General features: G+C 39.0%; 1 protein-coding gene across 1 annotated transcript in view; it reads left to right on the forward strand.

The window, feature by feature from the left end:
- The window catches only part of CUBN (cubilin), a 140,806-nt gene that overhangs the window by 74,304 nt on the left and 48,033 nt on the right, over positions 1-18,469 (forward strand). The window contains exons 32-44 of the mRNA XM_071560397.1: positions 870-1,026; positions 2,695-2,811; positions 5,044-5,157; positions 6,766-6,894; positions 7,176-7,308; positions 10,259-10,464; positions 11,432-11,613; positions 13,183-13,372; positions 14,367-14,564; positions 14,866-15,012; positions 15,872-16,062; positions 16,368-16,551; positions 17,831-18,005. Of these exons, the coding sequence (XP_071416498.1) occupies positions 870-1,026; positions 2,695-2,811; positions 5,044-5,157; positions 6,766-6,894; positions 7,176-7,308; positions 10,259-10,464; positions 11,432-11,613; positions 13,183-13,372; positions 14,367-14,564; positions 14,866-15,012; positions 15,872-16,062; positions 16,368-16,551; positions 17,831-18,005 (2,123 nt within the window). The remainder of the gene's footprint in view (positions 1-869; positions 1,027-2,694; positions 2,812-5,043; positions 5,158-6,765; positions 6,895-7,175; positions 7,309-10,258; positions 10,465-11,431; positions 11,614-13,182; positions 13,373-14,366; positions 14,565-14,865; positions 15,013-15,871; positions 16,063-16,367; positions 16,552-17,830; positions 18,006-18,469) is intronic.

Consider the following 18,469-nt stretch of genomic DNA (forward strand, 5'->3'; position numbering starts at 1 on the left):
AGTTTTCTTTACCCTCTGCTTCTATACCACATCATGTATGTGTGTAATTCAGCACCTGAAAGGTATTATAAAACACAGATATATGGACTCTTGATGCTGAGTATATGTATCTAAAAAACATAATCCTAGTGATGTTTTATCCAATGTCATAAATCTCACTGGTGCACCAGTTCCATGTTAGGGCCAGTTTAGAAGTCTTTACAGAGACAAGATGTAAAGTTTGACTGAATAAAACTTACATGAGAATTCCTGTTAGTCATTAACAGAAGACCAATGACAAAACCCAAGGGAATGGCCTGAAGTTGTGTCAGGGCAGGTTTAGGTTGGACATTAGAAAAAGGCTCCCTATCCAGAGGGTAGTTGGGCACTGAACAGGCTCCACAGGGAACTGGTCACAGCACCAAGCCTGACAGAGTTCAAGAAGTGTCTGGTTGATACTCTCAGGCACATGGTGTGACTTTTGGGGATGGTCCTGTGCAGGGACAGGAGTTGGACTCGATGATCCTTGTGGGTCCCTTCCAACTTGGCATATTCTGTGATTTTGTGACAACAAATGTATGGGGATGTCTGGATTGTTAAGGGAGAGATGCTTCCATACCAGGTGCATGTGAAAGATATTTACTTGATGCATTTCTGTTACAAAGGCCACAGTAGCTTCAGTCTGAAATATGTGCATTTTTTGGCCACAGAGTTCAGATAGGCAATGCACAGTTTGTTTGCACTGCCCATACCAGTTCGTTTGCACTGTCCATACCCATACTGATCTGTATCATGATCAAAATGTGTGAAACATAAGTGAGGGAATGAAATAAAAGCCTTCTCAATACTCTCATTGAAACCAAATACTTGATTTTATCTTTTCATAACAGGTATTTGATGGTTCTAACAATGAAGCACCACTTCTTGGAAATCTGTGTGGAACACAGCATCCTCCTCCTATCACGTCTTCCAAGAATCTGATGTACATCCGACTGCACTCTGATACAACCATCCAGCACAGGGGCTTCAGTGCCCGCTTTACTGAAGGTAATTTAATCATTTACATTAATGCATATTTATCTAATCACCACTGTTTGTATCAGACACAGTCTTTGAGCATAACAGGTAATGAGGAGTGTTGTTTCTATATATGTAGCACACTGGTGTGTCTCTTTACCAGGACCAATTTTTTTCAAATTACAGACTAAAGAATTTAAAATCTGAAGACCACCTTAGATTTTTCAACTGAGAAAAAAAATTTGTACTTTTTATAGCAAGACATCTCGCACACATCAGCTACCTCTTATTCTTTCTCCCTAGAGGGTTAGCTATCCATAAATTTCCTGAGAAAAATGTGCAACTGGCAATTGCCACAGACCTAGTGACAAAATAACATTTTGTGTGTCCATCCATGCACATGAATCTGAAAAGCTGTAAAAGAATTCTATGTGGTGCTGTTGATGAAGTCCACGGATTCAGGCCTGCACACCCTGCCAAACAACAACTATCCAATTTGTGGAGGACTAATTGGTGTTTTACATGGTTTCCTTTTTAAGGAAAAATGACACCAACTGGGCAGAATTTTTCATGAAATTACCTACTATTTGACAACTGGTGATTTTCTTTCACTTTTTCACAATAATTTGGGAAACACTTTTCCCCCAATATACAACCATTCAATTTTTGCAGAAAAAATTAATTTCTCTCATTTTCTTCTTAGGATTCTTTTTACTATAAGTTAGTAATTTTCCCAGAAATCTTTATTTCTTTGAAGATATTGTGAAAAAATAATGAAGAAAATGAGGAACTTGCATCAATAAAAGTCTCAGAAATCCCAGTTTACTGAGGTAGTAGTTACATACCTAATTAAGCATTTCTGACTAACAGCTGTGAGAGCCTAACCTGTTAAGCTTTCTCAGAATACACTTACTGGATTTAGTCCTGCACAACCATGTCTGGTGAGTAAGTGCTCTCTGCCTAGGATGTAGGCAACCCAGCTTCCCTCTTCCTGAGAAAAACCTTTTAAGTCCCATCTCTGTTGGGTATTTTAGGCAGCACAGCAAAATAAATGAATTTAACTCTTTGGTATCTACCTCCTCACCCTGCTGTTTAAAGTAGTCACATGTTAAACTATGGGGAGTTTATGATGAGCCACTAAGCTTGGAGATGAGGCACAGCACCACTCAGCACTGTCAGCCAAATTTATGCAGTCAGCCAAGCTCTTGCACATGTGCTACACTTCACATAATTGCAGTTTTGCTGACACAGCTCACAAGAGGATCCTGCCAATGCAATACGGGCATTGGAAGGTTGTGGAGAGCTACTTAATGGTTTTTTTCTTCCTAGTGTCCAACACAGGCAAATGACCAGAGAACTGGGTGTGTATTGCACTACCCTGAAACCAAGGGGTTTTGGCCCCAAGATTGTGCTTCTGGGCTATGAAAACTATCAGGTCTATTCCCAAGTCACTCTGGCTTCTCTTAGATGGTCAGCCAGGTACAGCATAGCCTGTGGATCCAGAACAAGTACATCCAGTGCTGGGAGCTAATTCTTAAGTCTCTTTTCATAAATTACTGTTGTGAAATTTAATCTCATTTCACATTGACGTACCATGTTACAGTTTGTGCATTCATTTTCACTACTGAATCTAAGAAAGGTGATTTCTATACATAAATATTTATGTGGCTATATGTGTCTATGTGTTTCATTCTAAAGCGTGTGGAAGTTTCATAGAGTCAGATTCAGTTGGGGCAGCAATTTCCTCTCCTTTGTATCCTGCCAAATACCCAAACAATCAGAACTGCAGCTGGATTATTCAGGCTCAGGAACCATGTAAGTAAAAACATCTTTTATAGTTAGCTGGGATGACTAACATCCTCATCTTTTTTTCTGTAATAACAATGCAAAATTCCTCCTTTGTTTCTTTAGGAAGTTCTGCATCCTGGTAGTTGGAGAGAGTGGCTTTCCTAATCTGTCACAAGTTAGATTTCACTGTAAAAGATTTAGTGCTTAGTGAGGAAAACAGTTTACAACTTTGTCATCTCGGCCCATTTACTGTGACCCAAGTGTTACAATTATAAATGAGGTGTTGAATATTATGTGAAGTTGGATTTATCTGTGAGAAAAATCTAAGGGTTTATATATATTTAAAGCACTTGTATTTAGTTGACCTTATTCTGGTCTGGATTTTTCAAGCTAGAGTTGTGTTACATGAAATCCAAGCTGTTAACATTAAAAAAAATAGTAAAGGTAGAGAGGAACTTCAGCTTCAAATACAAACAAAAATATATAAATAAACTAGTCTTATGTGACCAGATACACACTCAGCTATTCCTGATTTTACACAGATTTATGACTGATCATCAAAGACCAAATATTTTCTATCAGATACCAGTGTTACCTACAATACCCACTAATACCTTTGTAAGAATCCTAAAAAAATTGTATATATGTTAAATCCTATAATAGTATCCAGGTATCCTTATTTTTAATAGTAACTACTCTACTTCAGTTGTGCATCTGATATTTAGCCAGTGTTGTTAAAATCATAGAATGTTCCCATCACATTTGTAAGTTTATTTTGCTAATGTGTAAAGTGAAAATCAATTTGCCAAAGAAAACACCAAAACACAGATGAGACAAGCAATACTTTTTTATTCAGCATAGTTTCACATACAAATACATGAAAAGGATGTCATCAGAGCTATTCCTCACCTATACAATGTTTATTTTTAAAGACAATCTTTTCCTGCATACAGGTTGAAAACTCATGTGTAACTGTTGTCTCCTGACTTACATCAATATGAGACCACAAAAATGCTGTAGAAGTAGTGACTTTCTCCACTCGCCACCAGAACAACACCATGGCACATGTTAGAGCTACATGTGGCTTCACTGTGCTGTCATGCAGCACTCCATACACAAATAGTGTGCATTGCATTGCACTGCCATATACAATAGATTTAGCCAATGGCAAGCCACAGCAGAGTTCCTGCTCTGCTTTTACTGAGAAGGCCAACAAGTCTCCTGCTCTGGCCACCCACTGTGCTTTTCCTTTTTGCTCTGTATCCTGAGGACCTGCCTTGATATCTGTAATTGATTGACCAGACAGGACACAAAAGAGCATGGAACATGTGTATGCAGCTGAATGCCAGTCAGTGGCACCCTGCTGAATGCAGTGCTGGGGTCCATGTCTGTCATTGGAGCTTATTCTTGCCAATTAAGTGTGGCCTGGTGAGAAGCAAAATATTTTGTCAAATTCAGCTTGGTCAATGTGGGAGAAAACTGAGTTATCATCTAAATTGTGAGACCCTTTCTGACCCACTCACACTACATCAGAGCTTTAAGGCCAGGAGTAACTACTTCAAAAACTGGTGTCAACAGCTTCTCTTTTGCCAGTTGTGACTTCACCTTTGATCGTATCAGGTAAGCAAGGGCCATATGGGAGTCAAAAAATACCCTGAGTCAGAAATTTTCTTTTGCAGGCTGTAGCCTGCTGTCCAAGAGTGTGGAAAATCCAATTCTGTACAAGTATAGCTGAGGGTAGTTAATGATCCTTTGACCAGTCCAATTGATGAATATGGAATGGTACAATGAAAGAACTGTCTCTTTCTAAGCCTGGAGCAGGGCAGCGACAGTTCACATTTTGTCCAGATCTATGGTATAGATTGCAAAGGGACAGAAGGTCATGGATGGGTTGAAATAAGTTTTGTTTCTGAATGTGTGTAGATTTTCCGTGTTGTATTTGCTGATGCTTTCAGTACATAGTGAAGCTGTTCAGATACAAGAAAACATACATTCATGTGTATATATTAAATCCTATGCTTCTAATGTTGATTGTACTAGAAAGTACTGAAAGGTGAAGAGGTTTGCCAGGACATTTGCAGTAAAAATGCACTGCCAACAAGTTCATTCAACACATCATGGAAAAAATACTTCAGACATTATGCTTTATGGGACTGATTGACTTCAGAGCTAAAAAAAATGAAACGTTTGTTTACATGTAATTATTTCTCTGTGAAATTACAAACTTCTTTCTGTGTTTTTACTCTTTGCTGTTGCCAGTCAACCACGTCACACTCTCATTCACTGACTTTGATATTGAAAACAGTAGACAAAACTGCACAGCAGATTTCGTGGAGATTTTGGATGGGAATAACTATGATGCTCCTCTTCAAGGTATTGTACCTTTCCCTTATGTATTTAAAACTACAATCAAGGTAAGCAGGAGAAGGATTTATCTGTGTCGCCTCCTGTCTCATGGATTTTTTATGATAACAGAAGCTGCATGGTCATTCTGGTCAGAGAAAACTGAGAATGGAGGATAAGTCTTCAGTGTGAATGGCACAGTCCTCCCAGGCTCTGGCTGTATTTCTACTAACCTTCAGTTTGCAGTTGACTCCAGCTGCCTCTTCCTTCCTCTTCATCTGAACAATATTGGGAACCAAGCAATTCAGTTTAAACTGAATTCCCAGTTAACTGCACAAAACCACAATGTAACCCACAGTCATAAGCACAGTCCATACTCAGTACCTGTGAAGAAAGCCTCAGATTTCTGGGAGCAGAAAACAGTTTTTCCTCAAGCCCTGGAAAGCATGATTTTTCCGCTCTTTCCTGATTTTTCTACAGCCTTCTTCTCACACCTCTGTTCAGAGCCATCACCTGCAAGCGGCAGGAGCAGCCTGGAGCAGCAAAATTGAATGCCTACACTGCCAGAAGCCATGAGAGACTCCCAGACACAGGGCAGTCCTGACTCTTCTTGCATTCCTCAAATTTCTTTCTGGGCAATTCAGATTATCTGTGTCGGATTATGTTCTCCCTTATCTACTTTTGTATATGCCTCTTTGGCAGGAGTGGTGCTGCACTCGAGTTAAATGGTTTGTAACTAAGAGCAGAATTCATTTTTTGGTCTCCTATTCTTGGTTTTCATTTGGCAAGTGTACTTTTCAGTACTTAAAGGAAACATCTAAGAAAGATGGGGAAAATTTTTTTAGCAGGGCCTATTGTGATTGGACAAGAGGTAGTGCTTTTAAACTAAAAGAGGGTAGATCTAAACTAGATATAAAGAAGGAATTTTTTACAGTGAGAGTGGTGAAGTTCTGGAACAGGTTTCCCAGTGAGGTGGTAGCTGTCCTATCCCTGGAAATATTCAAGATCAGTTTGGACGAGGCTCTGAGTAAGATGATCTAGTTGGAGATGTCCCTTCTCATTGCAGGTGGATTAGACTAGATGACCTTTAGAGGTCCCTTCCAACCCAAACTATTCTATGATACTAGCTGCTATCTTGCTTTTTGCTGTTGGATGCCTTTTTGCTACATCATGACTCATATTCCTAATCCACATGTTACAGTCCATTACAGGAGAACTGATCTGTTATTTTTCACTTGTTTTTTTTCATCAGAAACCAACTGAGTGGAATGAACACTGCTGTCAGATATATTTGATGAGTTTGGTTGTTTTGTTTTGTTTTTGTTTTTTTTCTTCAGTTAGGCTATAATTTCTGGCTAGAGGGAACACAAAGGAACTCAATGACAGAATACCCAGTGACCTGGGTGTCTGGAGTCCAAGAGGTCCTTCCTCTGTTAAAAAAATTGCCACTAGAGTTGAGTTCTGCGCAAATGAAATCGAGTATTTAATTTTTATGTAGATTGAATTGGCAACTGCAATTGAAAGCAAGAAATGTTTCTCCTGTTTGTTGTCAGGCTTTAACTCCAAATGTTAAATTAGCAATAGTAATTACATGCTGAACACTCCTTTTTTTTTTCTCTCTGGCTTGTTCTCTTTCAGGCCGTTACTGTGGCACTACTATCCCACATCCTATCACTTCTTTTGGTAATGCTTTAGTAGTGAACTTCATCTCCAACAATGAGATTACTGCTGGGGGCTTCCATGCCACCTATGCTGCATCATCATCATGTAAGTCCATATAACAGGTATTGCTACCTTATATGTCTCTGATTTTTAAGAAAAAAATCCAGATCCTTTACCTCTTTGTCTTTCTGACATACCATTTTTTAAACCTCTTTATTGCCCTTCTATCTTTTGGCCAAGGTCTCAGCAAGTATATCAACACACTTAAGAACAAAGAGACAAGGAGAAATGCTGTCTTGATTAGCAAATGCTTTGGCCATGTCAAGGTTTTTTGTTGGGTTTTTAATGCCATCTTTTTCAAGGCTCTGCTGTCTTTCTTTTTGCAGCCTGCGGGGGTACTTTCCACATGGACAGAGGAGCTTTCAACAGCCCTGCCTATCCCGAGCCATATCCGCTCAACAGCGAGTGTGTCTGGACGATCCTCAGCTCCCCTGGCAACCGGCTCCAGCTGTCCTTCATGTAAATGCATTGCCAGCAGTTTTTGTTCAGCCCTTTAACTGACATGAAGGAAGGATGTTCTGTGTTTATTAGGAAATGTAATTACCAGATGAGAAAGCTGAAACATGCTTTTAGAGTAACTTGGAAAGAGAACACAACAGGGGTTACTGGCAACTTGGAATCAGTGTTTCCCTGTCTTAGTAATTGCTTATATTAAGGCATATACAGCATTATATAAATAGGTGGTTTATTATTTAAGCAGCATGGGATGCTGAAGAAGCCAGTTCTCACTCATAAACAAGAAGAGGAAATTTAGCCTTGCTCTGCCTTTTCTTCACAAAGGAAATTCCTACTATTTCCTTACTACCAGATTCATTGTAATGTTTATTATATAGCTGAGTAATATAAAGAGCCTAGATGCTCCACAGATTGTAGGATTATGCCCTCCCTTGACATGCTTGAGAGGTGGACTGATGCAAACCTCATGAAATTCAACAAAGTGAAGTGCAAGGTCCTACACCTGGATTGAGGCAATCCCAGGCATACCTACATGTTGGAGAAGTGACTGAGAGCAACCCTGTAGAGAAAGAGTTGGGGGTGATGGTTGATGAAAAACTCAACATGACCCCCAGCAATGTGTGCTTGCAGCCCAGAAACTCAACCGTGTCCTGGGCTGCATCCAAACCAAGTGTGCCCAGCATGTCGAGGGAGGTAATTCCCTCTACTATGCTGTCCTGAGACCCCACCTGGAGTACTGTGTATAGTTCTGGTGCCCCCAATGTAAGAAGGACATGGAAGCCATGAAGCTGAAAAGGGGACTGGAGCACTTCCTCTACATAGACAGGCTGAGAACGTTGGGTATGTTCAGCCTGGAGAAGAGAAGGCCATGTGGAGATTTCATAGCAGCCATCCAGTATCTGAAGGGGGCCTACAGGGAAGCTGGAGAGGGGTGCTTCATTAGGAACTGTAGTGACAGAACAAGGGGCAGTGGCTTCAAACTGAGAGAGAGTAGATTTAGATTAGATGTTAGGAAGAAATTCTTTACTGTGAGTGTGGTGAGGCACTGAAACAGGTTGCCCTGGGAAGTTGTGAACACCCCAATCGTGGCAGTGCTCAAGGCCAGGTTGGATGGGGCTCTGAGTAACCTGGTCTGGTGAAAGGTGTCCCTGCCCATGGCAGGGGCTTTGGAACTAGATGGTCTTTATAGTCTCTTCCAACCCAAACCATTCTATGATTCTCTTTTATGATTTTAAAATTTATATTAAACTCTTCAAAATTTCTCCAACAGTTAAAGCAGCGGGGGTACAACAGGAGCTGAGAAAATATGTGAAGGAATTTTGTTTTCCCTTCAGCAAACTAGCTTTCCTTTGAAGATTTCTGACAGGAAAGTCATATGTGATCCACAGAACAATGTGGAGGTCTTTACTAGGGCTGTTAGGCTGTTCTTTACCCATGAGGTGGATTTCTGAGCCTCTCCGTTTCCAGGCATCAAACAGAGACTGCTGCCAAGAAAGAGAGCACTGACCTTTTACAAAGCTTACCAACAATGAGCAGGGAAAGAGAACTAACTGAAAACTGCATTTGCAGTTAATCAGGAGAAAAGGAAAATTTTCCTGGTAACACACTGCCTGCATAAGGTACAACTTTTTAGGCATGTGCTGATTCACTAATGCAATAAAAAGGACACTCTCTTCCCCCTTTACTCACTGAAGCAGACAAAAAGTATTGCAGCCTGAAAACATTTTCAAAAATGTTTTCTGAAAGCCTTAAAACATTTCTCAAAATGCTACAAAATAATGAATAACAACTTTTCAGAAACAAACTAGAAATTCTAGTGTGAAGCAGAAACCTTCAGTGGAACATAAAGTCACTTATATAAAGTGACACTGAGTGGATGTAAACTCTTTTTCTTCAGTTACACTTAGCTGAAAGGCAAGCTGAAAATACTGGAAAGCATGGAGTAATTGTGTTAGAAAGTCTTATTTATTTAACTTATTTTAATTTAATATTAGGAGTTATAAACTTTTGTTGGCATAAGGTATTCATTTTCTTCAGATAAGTCTGAACAGAAATGCCTGTGTTGCAATGCAAGGCTTAGCTTTAAATGGTTCTGAAATACATCCAGATGACCAGTTGGAACCATTTCACAGCATGTGTACACTGAACACATATGGCTATATTCAGGGCTGAAGACATTGGTTATACGAGGAACTCTCTGGAATCTCTGCTATATATTCATAACCTAGTTCTAAAAAGCATGTTGGATTAAATAAAAGCATTTAACTTAGAATAACAGATAACAATATCTTTAGCATTCAGCTTGGTGCAATGAGTAAGAATTTGTAATTTGATTACTAAATTCCATTCCTTTTCTACAGTAAAGAGTAGTTTAGCAGAGTTCATAACAATCCTTGTTATTATTTTGCACACTCAGATATGTGAAACTCAGAGAGGCCAGAGAAAGAGTATATTTTATAATTCTGGAGAAACTACTAAGGGTTTTCTCAGCTCTAAGGTGTTAACTACAAATTAATCTAGGCCTCCAGCAATTGTTTTCTCACAGAGTGTACTGAAATCAAACACATATGAAAGGATTTCAAATGGATTTGTAAGGCTAAAATATTCTCTGCACCTGATACTCAGTCTAACCTGGGCTTGTATTAAAAATCTGGTTTATATATCAGGCCTTACTGCGCTTCATGGTGGTTGTTAGAGAACCAAGAAATACTAAAAAGGTTTGCAAACACTTTAAAATTTGTAACTTTGCAAACTGAAGCTCTGTAATAAAATCAGGGACTAGGAAAGTGAGAGCCCTGTATTGGTGGTCTTGGCTGGTGATGTGGATTTTGTTGCTGCCCTCTTCTTAACTCTTCCAGTGGGATACCAGCTACAGGGGGATTATTGGCTTGGCACGGCGCGATGAAGTATCTGTCAAATGCATGCTAATGCTCTTCTCCTGCTATTGAAACAGAGCATTTCAGGTGGAATTTAGCAGTAACTGCACCAAGGATTATCTGGAAATTCGTGAAGGGAGCGAAACAGGCATGCTGGCAGGACGATTCTGTGGGAACTCCTTGCCTGCAGATTATACATCTACTATTGGACATGTCCTCTGGGTGAAATTTTTCTCAGACAGTTCAGGCACTGATGTGGGCTTCAGGGCCACGTTCTCTCATTGTAAGTAGATGTTATTTAATTGAAAACTATTGTTCTTTCATAATACTTCCAAAATAAGTAAAAAAAACCCCAATTGTTTGACTCTATAAAGGCTATTAGAAAATGTTTGCTGATGTCAACAGGTCTGTAAATTCACTTTAAAAATATTTCGTAAAATATCTGCCGAATGTAAAGGAATGCTATAAATCATACCACAACAGAACTTGTGTGTATGTAAGTATATTGAGCAACTTTCTAAATATATTAAATGCAATTTATTAGGCAATTGACAAATTAAGGAAAAAGCCTTTCTTTCCTCTTTTTCCATTTGCTGTTTGAGTATGACAGTCTCCATCTCCTTGTGTGGATCTAGATGCCATCCACCAGGGAGTGGGATTAGAAAAAAGGGGGAGCGGAAATAGAAGATAAGGAAATGATGCCAATTTATATATCCAAAATTTCAAGGGACTATTGCCAGCATCAGTCTAACTTGCTGCACGAACAGATTGCTGAAGTGAAACATCCACAGCCATTCTGATTATGCAAGCTAAATTTCCAATAATTTTCCTTATTTTGAGAGTTTAACTATTCACTTTCAAAATGAGTTATCAATATTTCAGAGCTCAATGAAATCAGAAGCATTTTTCACCAGAATACACAAAAGCATTTTTTTTAAAATTATTTAATGCTTCTTAGGTAGAAATGAACGCAAAGTAGGTAAAGTCAGGGAGGAGTTTAGATGTGCCATCTTTTCAGCTCTCCTACATGTAGACCCACAGGGCTCAAATGAGGAATTTCCTTCAGATAAGGGCATACTGCATCCCTCAAAACAAGAAAATAATTAGATGTGCATCCTAGGACTGTCTGAGACATAAGTCTATGCCTTACAGCACTATCTGAGCCCAAGTAAATTAAGTCAGATGGGCCCCAATACTTCTTTTACTCTATGTGAATTAGAATCATTAGTTGTCTCCTTCTTGTTTTTCAGTGTATGGAAATGACATTGTAGGAGAGAGAGGACAAATAGCTTCACCACAGTGGCCCAGAAGTTACCCTCACAATTCCAATTATCAGTGGCGAATAAGCGTTAATGCTTCGCAAGTTATCCATGGCCGTATCCTGCAGATGGATATTGAAAATCATGACAGATGCCAGTATGACAAGCTAAAGGTGATTTCATTGTGAGAAGTTATTTTGTTTCAATTAACTTTGATAAAAGTGATAAATGGAGAAACTTACAAAAGGAATGGGAAGAATTTCTGAGGATCTGGTGTCATTTATTTTTTTTCCTATGTTGTCTTTTCAATAATTACTAGTTACATACTCTTTGGCTCCTTAACAGATATTTCCAATCTGTAAATCTGAAAATTTCTAAAAATAAGCCCACAATGGTACAATCTTGAATATTAATATTTAAGAATTTCATGTCAGATACCAGATTGAATTTTGCTCTGTTCTGGTTCAGCTGAAGACGACAGTGATAATAACATCTCAATGCTTTAAAAAATAATATTTTTACAAAGAACAGTCCTTTACTTGCACCTTCTTTTCTCCCTGCATCAGTAATTTTGCTGCTGGCAGTAGAAAGGTGCCTCTTTCTTCCAGTCTTTCTGTACTCTCCTGTAATATAGTCTAGCCTTTTTGTTAGGCTAAAAAATAGAACCATGGAATAGTTTGAGTTGGAAGGGACCTTTTATAGGTCATCTAATCCAACCTCCTTCAATACAGCACACATGGTGGCAAGCAGAATGGAACAACAGAGGCAAAAACTTCTTTCTGAACTACCTAAACATAATAAATAAAGTAAAGCTCTTGCGTTTGGTTTCTTTTTGAGCAGTTGATTCACCAAATATTCTTTTATATTTGAGAACATTAATATTAGTTTAACATATTCATTATTAATTTACTGATATTCAAGTTTAATATTAGTTCAAAAAGGAAATACTACTTCTTCCTTCATCTCGTCATATTTTAACAGCTTTTTTTTCCTTCTAACTCAACCTGCCTTTCTTTGTGCCTCTAAAAGCAAAATGAGTTTTTAAAACCAGCTAGACATTCAGTGAGTGTAAATCAGCCTGACCCTTAACCTTACTCAAAGATCAGATCTTCAGTGTAATATTAATGTCTATTTAATATTCCCTAACTTTCTGGACTGTACATTTGTACTGGATGGGAGATTACAAGAATGCAAATAGGTTTGAAAGTTGGCAAAGGACAAGTATCTTTTAACTAGCCAAGATTTTGACTTATAAATACATAATATGAAAAAATTATTTTTGCTTCTTTATTTGTTAGAATCCAAAATATACATGTTCCTCGAGGGGGGGTATGGGGGTGGGGTAAGGAAAGAAAGTAAGAAAAGGAAAGTAATGCCTTTCTCCCCCTCCTTCATATCATGGGGGTTTTTTCCTCTTCAACCAACAAATTGTACCTGTGGACGTTTTTAATGTGATATGTCAGTCTATGTCCCCAAAAAGCAGCCCTGTGATGAGGAATGAGCAGAATTTGATGGCTTCCATTCAGATCCTTCTTCTGTGAAAGCTTCACATTTAACAGCATGTAATGCAAAGGGAGATTTTGTTCCATTTTTGTAAGAGAGGTTTATCTCTACCTGATATTTGCTGAAAGTTCTCTCACTCATTTAAAGAGGATAATTTTCTTCTTGGAGGACTTGATGACTATGAGGCAGGTGAAGATCTGGCTGTGTGAGGAACAGCCCTGTTCTCTTTCTCTCTGCAGGTGTATGATGGGCCAACTGTTCATTCTCGTTCTATTGCAACATACTGTGGTGAAGACCTTGCTTCTTTTGCATCCTCTGGCAGTTCAATGACAATCCAGTTCCAATCAGATTCATCTGTCACTGGAAAAGGCTTTCTTTTGGAGTGGTATGCAGTGGATGCTTCTGCTGTTGCACGCACCATTGCTCCAGGTGGGTTATCAGTGGGTTGCATAGTTAAAAGCGATACCAGCCAGTGACATACTCAGCTGTACTTAAAAAACTCCAAATCAATTTCCCCACAAGAGAAAACTCTAGCTATTAACAAGAGACATTTTAATTCAGCATTTTAATAGCTTTTTAAAACAGTTTCTAGAGACTCACATATACTAGTTTTCAGTGTTGCTGGAGGCTATATTTCTTTACACAGATATTTCATTAAATCTAAAAAGTTGATATGCTTTCATGAAATTATCCCTCTTGAAATACTATTCATAAATCACTGGCCATTGTGATATGAAACCTATCACTATAATGCATAGTAAATAAATAGAATATGCTCAGTATCATCATGTACCTCTGAAAAAAAGCTCCGGGAAGGAGAGAAAATATGCTTCTTGTACCATTGATTTTCTCTGAGCAAGTTCAGTAAGTGAAATTTAATGTATTCTTTCTAGATCTGAAAGCAGATTTCTGGGGACAGAGGGACTACAAGTTCCTGGGGTTCTGCAGGATAGTAGTAGTATGTAAGGGATTCAAGTGCTGGGAGAGCATTGAGCCACTAGATATCCCAGTAAGCATTCTTTATTAGATCCATCCTTATCTAAGCATATAGTTGAGAAAGAAAAATCCTTAAATATCAAGAGGGTCTAAATTGTTTGTGTATTATTGGTTATGTATGCACCATTCCTTAACACAACCCGTGTTAAGCTGTGGTAGATGCTCTTAGGTCTTTTGCTAGATATTCATGGTAAAATAGGTCACATCATTGCTGCACCAGGTAGCACAGGAACATCCTTACACATCAAAATTTTCAGGTTTTATACTCCCAATCCCAACTGAAGTTGTAGAACTCCTGCATTACTGTGACTACACACATCACCACTGTGCCTTCACTGTGCTTAATTATAGGACTATCAAATTATATGAGGGGAGTGTTCAGTTTAAAAAGAGGATGCTTTTATTTTCGTCTTCTTGTACATGACAGGTGCGTGTGGAGGGACTGTATCAACTGAAGAAACACCTTCATTCCTCTTCTCACCGGGCTGGCCCATGAATTACAGAAATTTTGCTGACTGTATGTGGCTTATCAGAGCTCCTGGGTCCACTGTGGAATTCAATATCCTGGCACTAGACATAGAATCTCACAGCTCATGCAACTATGACCAACTTATTATCAGAGATGGTGAGAAACCCATCTTGCCTTACTCTGGCAGCATGCAGCACAGATCCAAGGGCCCAATACCTGATTAAGCAATCTAGGTGGCAATGGGAACATGCTCTCAATCAGTACTCTTCTATTCTGAGACATTCTGCTAGTTAAAACAAAACTAGCAAAATATTTGGTGGTCTGTAAAAATACTTCTCAATCTGTAAAGGGTTAAAGGTCTTGAAAAGCATGTTCCTGAAAGTGTGAGCCACAGCAACAAGCAGGCAGATATGAACTGATTTAGTGTTAACACTACCATATATTCTTTTGGTCTCAGGAGACACAAGTCTTTCTCCGGTGCTCGCTACTGTCTGTGGACGAGAACCTCCTGGGACAATAAGATCAACTGGAGAGGCGATGTTCATCCACTTCATGTCAGATGCAAGTGTCACTGGAGCTGGGTTTAATGCCTCTTATCACAAAAGTAAGATCTGTTTCTCTTCTCCCCCAGGTAAATGTATGCCTTGCTGCTAATAACGGGGTAAGGAAAGAAAAGACTTTGGCATTTTTAGTAGCTGTCTACAATCTGTGTGATTCATCACACATACCAATTATTCACATCTAATGAATATGCATTATAAATGGCTGAGTCTGCAAAGGTAAAATTTGCCATTTTCCCAGCAATATAGTGCAGCAAAGCATTATTCAATCAGACCAGTCACTTTTCAGAAGGGAAAAAAGTGTATGCCTAAGCTGAAGAGTGAAAAAATGCCCAACTGAGAGGGAAATAAATGTCTCAAAGCATAGACACAAAAGAAAAAGAAACAAATATACAGAAAGTTGTGTAAGTTCTAGCAGGAATGTCAGCAATTTCCAGTGACAGTCCTCCCACAGGCATCCAGGAATGATAACAAATTCCTGAATGGGCCAAGGCACTAAAGATGTTAGAACAATAGTGAGTCATGAGAAGTTTATCTGACTGGCAGCTAGAGAAGAAGGCAGTGTTGTGGTTCACGGGTAGAAGGAATGTCCTCAGGCAGTGTAATGATATGCTCATGCCATGGGAGGTCCTTTACATAGCTGCCTGCTTATTCATCTGCTGAGTCTGAGAATTGACTCCCACTGTCAGGAGTTTTCATGTGTGTCATCTTGCAATCTACTAACTTGTATTTTGGGAGATCACTTATCATGTGCTTTGCTCTATACCGCTCAACTCTTCATATACTTATTTCAACATTTGGCTTTGCCTGTTATATCTTTTAGGAGACAGGGTTTTTCTCTAAGTGTATGGGTGAATAGTTAATGCTAATATTTTTCTCTTTGTTTCAACTTGTTTTTCTCAGGTTGTGGAGGCTATTTGCACACAAGCAGAGGGGTAATAACATCCCCCAACTACCCTCAAGACTATGCTCCTAATCTGAATTGTTCCTGGCATGTAGTGGTAACCACTGGATTTATCATTGCTGTTCATTTTGAACAACCTTTCCAGGTTAAGAGTGAGGATGCTTTCTGCAGCCTTGGAGATTACATAGAGGTGAGGTTATTGACGAGGTCACCAAATCCTGAAACCTATTCAAGCGACTGAATCTTACAGATTTCAGTGTCAGTAAGGCAGTCCAGGGTGTCACAGGGTAGAAGCACCAAAGGGATATACCACAGATAATATTTCTCTCTCTGTCTCTGTCTGTCTATCTGTCTGTCTCTCTTACTTATTGCTGTGCCTTAACTAATCACTAGTTTATTAATTTCCCCTGTGCCTGGAAACAGTAAGATGGAGTGTGCTCAAAATTTACATTCCAGGGCTCTTTGCTTGAGTGACGTTAACAATTTCTCTTCTAGCTGAAGAATGGGTTAGATAATGCTGCTCCACCTTTGGTGTCTGGAAGAGGAAATGGACGGTTTTGTGGAAGCAGCCCCATCTCAACCATGCACACCACAGACAATCAGCTGTTTGTTCGCTTCATTTCTGACAGCAGGAATGAGGGTCAAGGATTCAAACTGACATATGAGGCTAAGAGTCTAGGTAAGTCTAGGTAATAAACCTAAATTGTGTAATTCATACATAAATGACTTGGAGTTTGTCCTCTTAAAGGAAGTTCTTGCTGAAAGTCTCAACTCTGGTAAAATCAGATATCTGCAAAAATGTCCTCTAGTGCATGACTTCTGATCTGACACTCAAATTTCTCCTTTTTAAAGAGAGTCAGGTTCAGGTCAGAGATATTAAAGCTGAAAAAAAAAAGAAACCCCTTAGCAGGGAAGTAGCATCTAAAGGTCAAAAGAGATGTTAAAAATTCAAACAGGAAAGGAAAAAAACCCTACAATTAAGAACATTATTTTGAACATAGAGTACCCAGTGCAAGTGCTAAATGATGTTAGGAATGATTCAGGCTAGTGCGTCTAGAAAGGTGGCAACATTTCTCACAAGTTCTATTCCCAGCTGAGAAAATAACATTACTTGCCAGAGCTAACTTTTCTTAAAGAATAAAAAAAAAATGGAGACTCACGTCTCAGGAATAAATCAGGAACTTGGCAATTGCAATTATTCCACTGTATGCATGACACACACCACTTGGGACACCTGGAGACCTCCTGTTAAATAGTGTATCTAAACACAACTAAGGCGACCTGTCTATCTACTCAAATTTTTAAGTGCTTAGTTTCTGCCTATTTTCCCTGTTGCCTGAAATAATCATTCTTGTAGTGGATTCATGGGATTCAAGGATTCATTTCTACCTTTTCAATTTATGGTACTTGACTAAAGCCCTGTGTTAAACCAGTATTGCTACAACATAAAGGGTTGTTTTGATAGAAGAGCTCTGGTCAAAATAAAGATATTTTTTGTGGGATAAAGGACCTGAACAAATTTTCATGTTTGCTCTGACTGGCATTCCTCACACATTCATTATTTTCTCAAACAGACATTTCAGTATTTGGAAAGTAGAAACAGAAATATTCACAGAAATATTGATGGGTCTGACTTGTAGGCTTTCTAGCTCTTGGGAATTGGGAAAGAAATGTGTTTTCTGCTTGTTTTAGAAGCAATCCAAGGAAGAACTAACAGCAGTTTAATTCAGGGCCCCGAACATTTGGAAATGAGTAGGGCTAGGTAAACAGGAGCACAGGAACATAGGATTCTATTGAATTAACATGTTTTCCCATGGTAAGCAATAAAATGCGGGGGTTTTTATGAAACTGTGTGACATCAAAAGGAAACTGTTGGAATATAGTGATAACTCATATTTTTGATGACTCACCCATTTCCTTTACATGTTGTTTGTTATTGGTGATCTTTTCTTTCCCAGCTTGTGGAGGGAACATTTATATCAATGATTTCAACCCCAGTGGATATACATCTTCCCCCAACTATCCGAGCAATTACCCCCTGCATGCTGACTGTGTCTGGACCATAACTGCTCCCAATGGACGTGCAGTAGAGCTGCAATTTGAAGATCAGTTTTACATTGAACCTTCACCAAAGTATACATCCACATTATTTTGCCTGTGTTTCTTCAGAGACCTAATTCTGATTCTTCTTTCCCTGTTACTTTCTCTAATTCCTCCAAGAGGGCACTTCTAGATTACAATCAAATGTGGTTAGGAAATTTTGAAGAGATCACTGAAGCTATCAGGCCACTGCTTTACATTCCTAGGGCTTTGCAGTGTATAACAGAAATTAGTATAACAGACAAAGTGGAAACATTCATGATAGAAGGGTGCTTTCTGTAAAATCTGTGCCCTCTAGTCCTTTCATATTCAGTTTTTCAGTCATTTGGACTCTCAGGTGCTTTTAAAGCCAATGGATTGTCTCCATCCTCCATTGCCTGGCTGCTTGTCTACAATGGGTCTACACATTCTGTACTCCTGCCTGAAGCATAAAAAAGCCTAGTTTCCAGCTGATGTAACTTCATTAATTAGGGGCTGTGTTACAACCCAGTCCAACT

This window comes from Pithys albifrons, chromosome 7, assembly GCF_047495875.1.
Source record: "Pithys albifrons albifrons isolate INPA30051 chromosome 7, PitAlb_v1, whole genome shotgun sequence".
NCBI classification, from domain to species: Eukaryota; Metazoa; Chordata; class Aves; order Passeriformes; family Thamnophilidae; genus Pithys; species Pithys albifrons.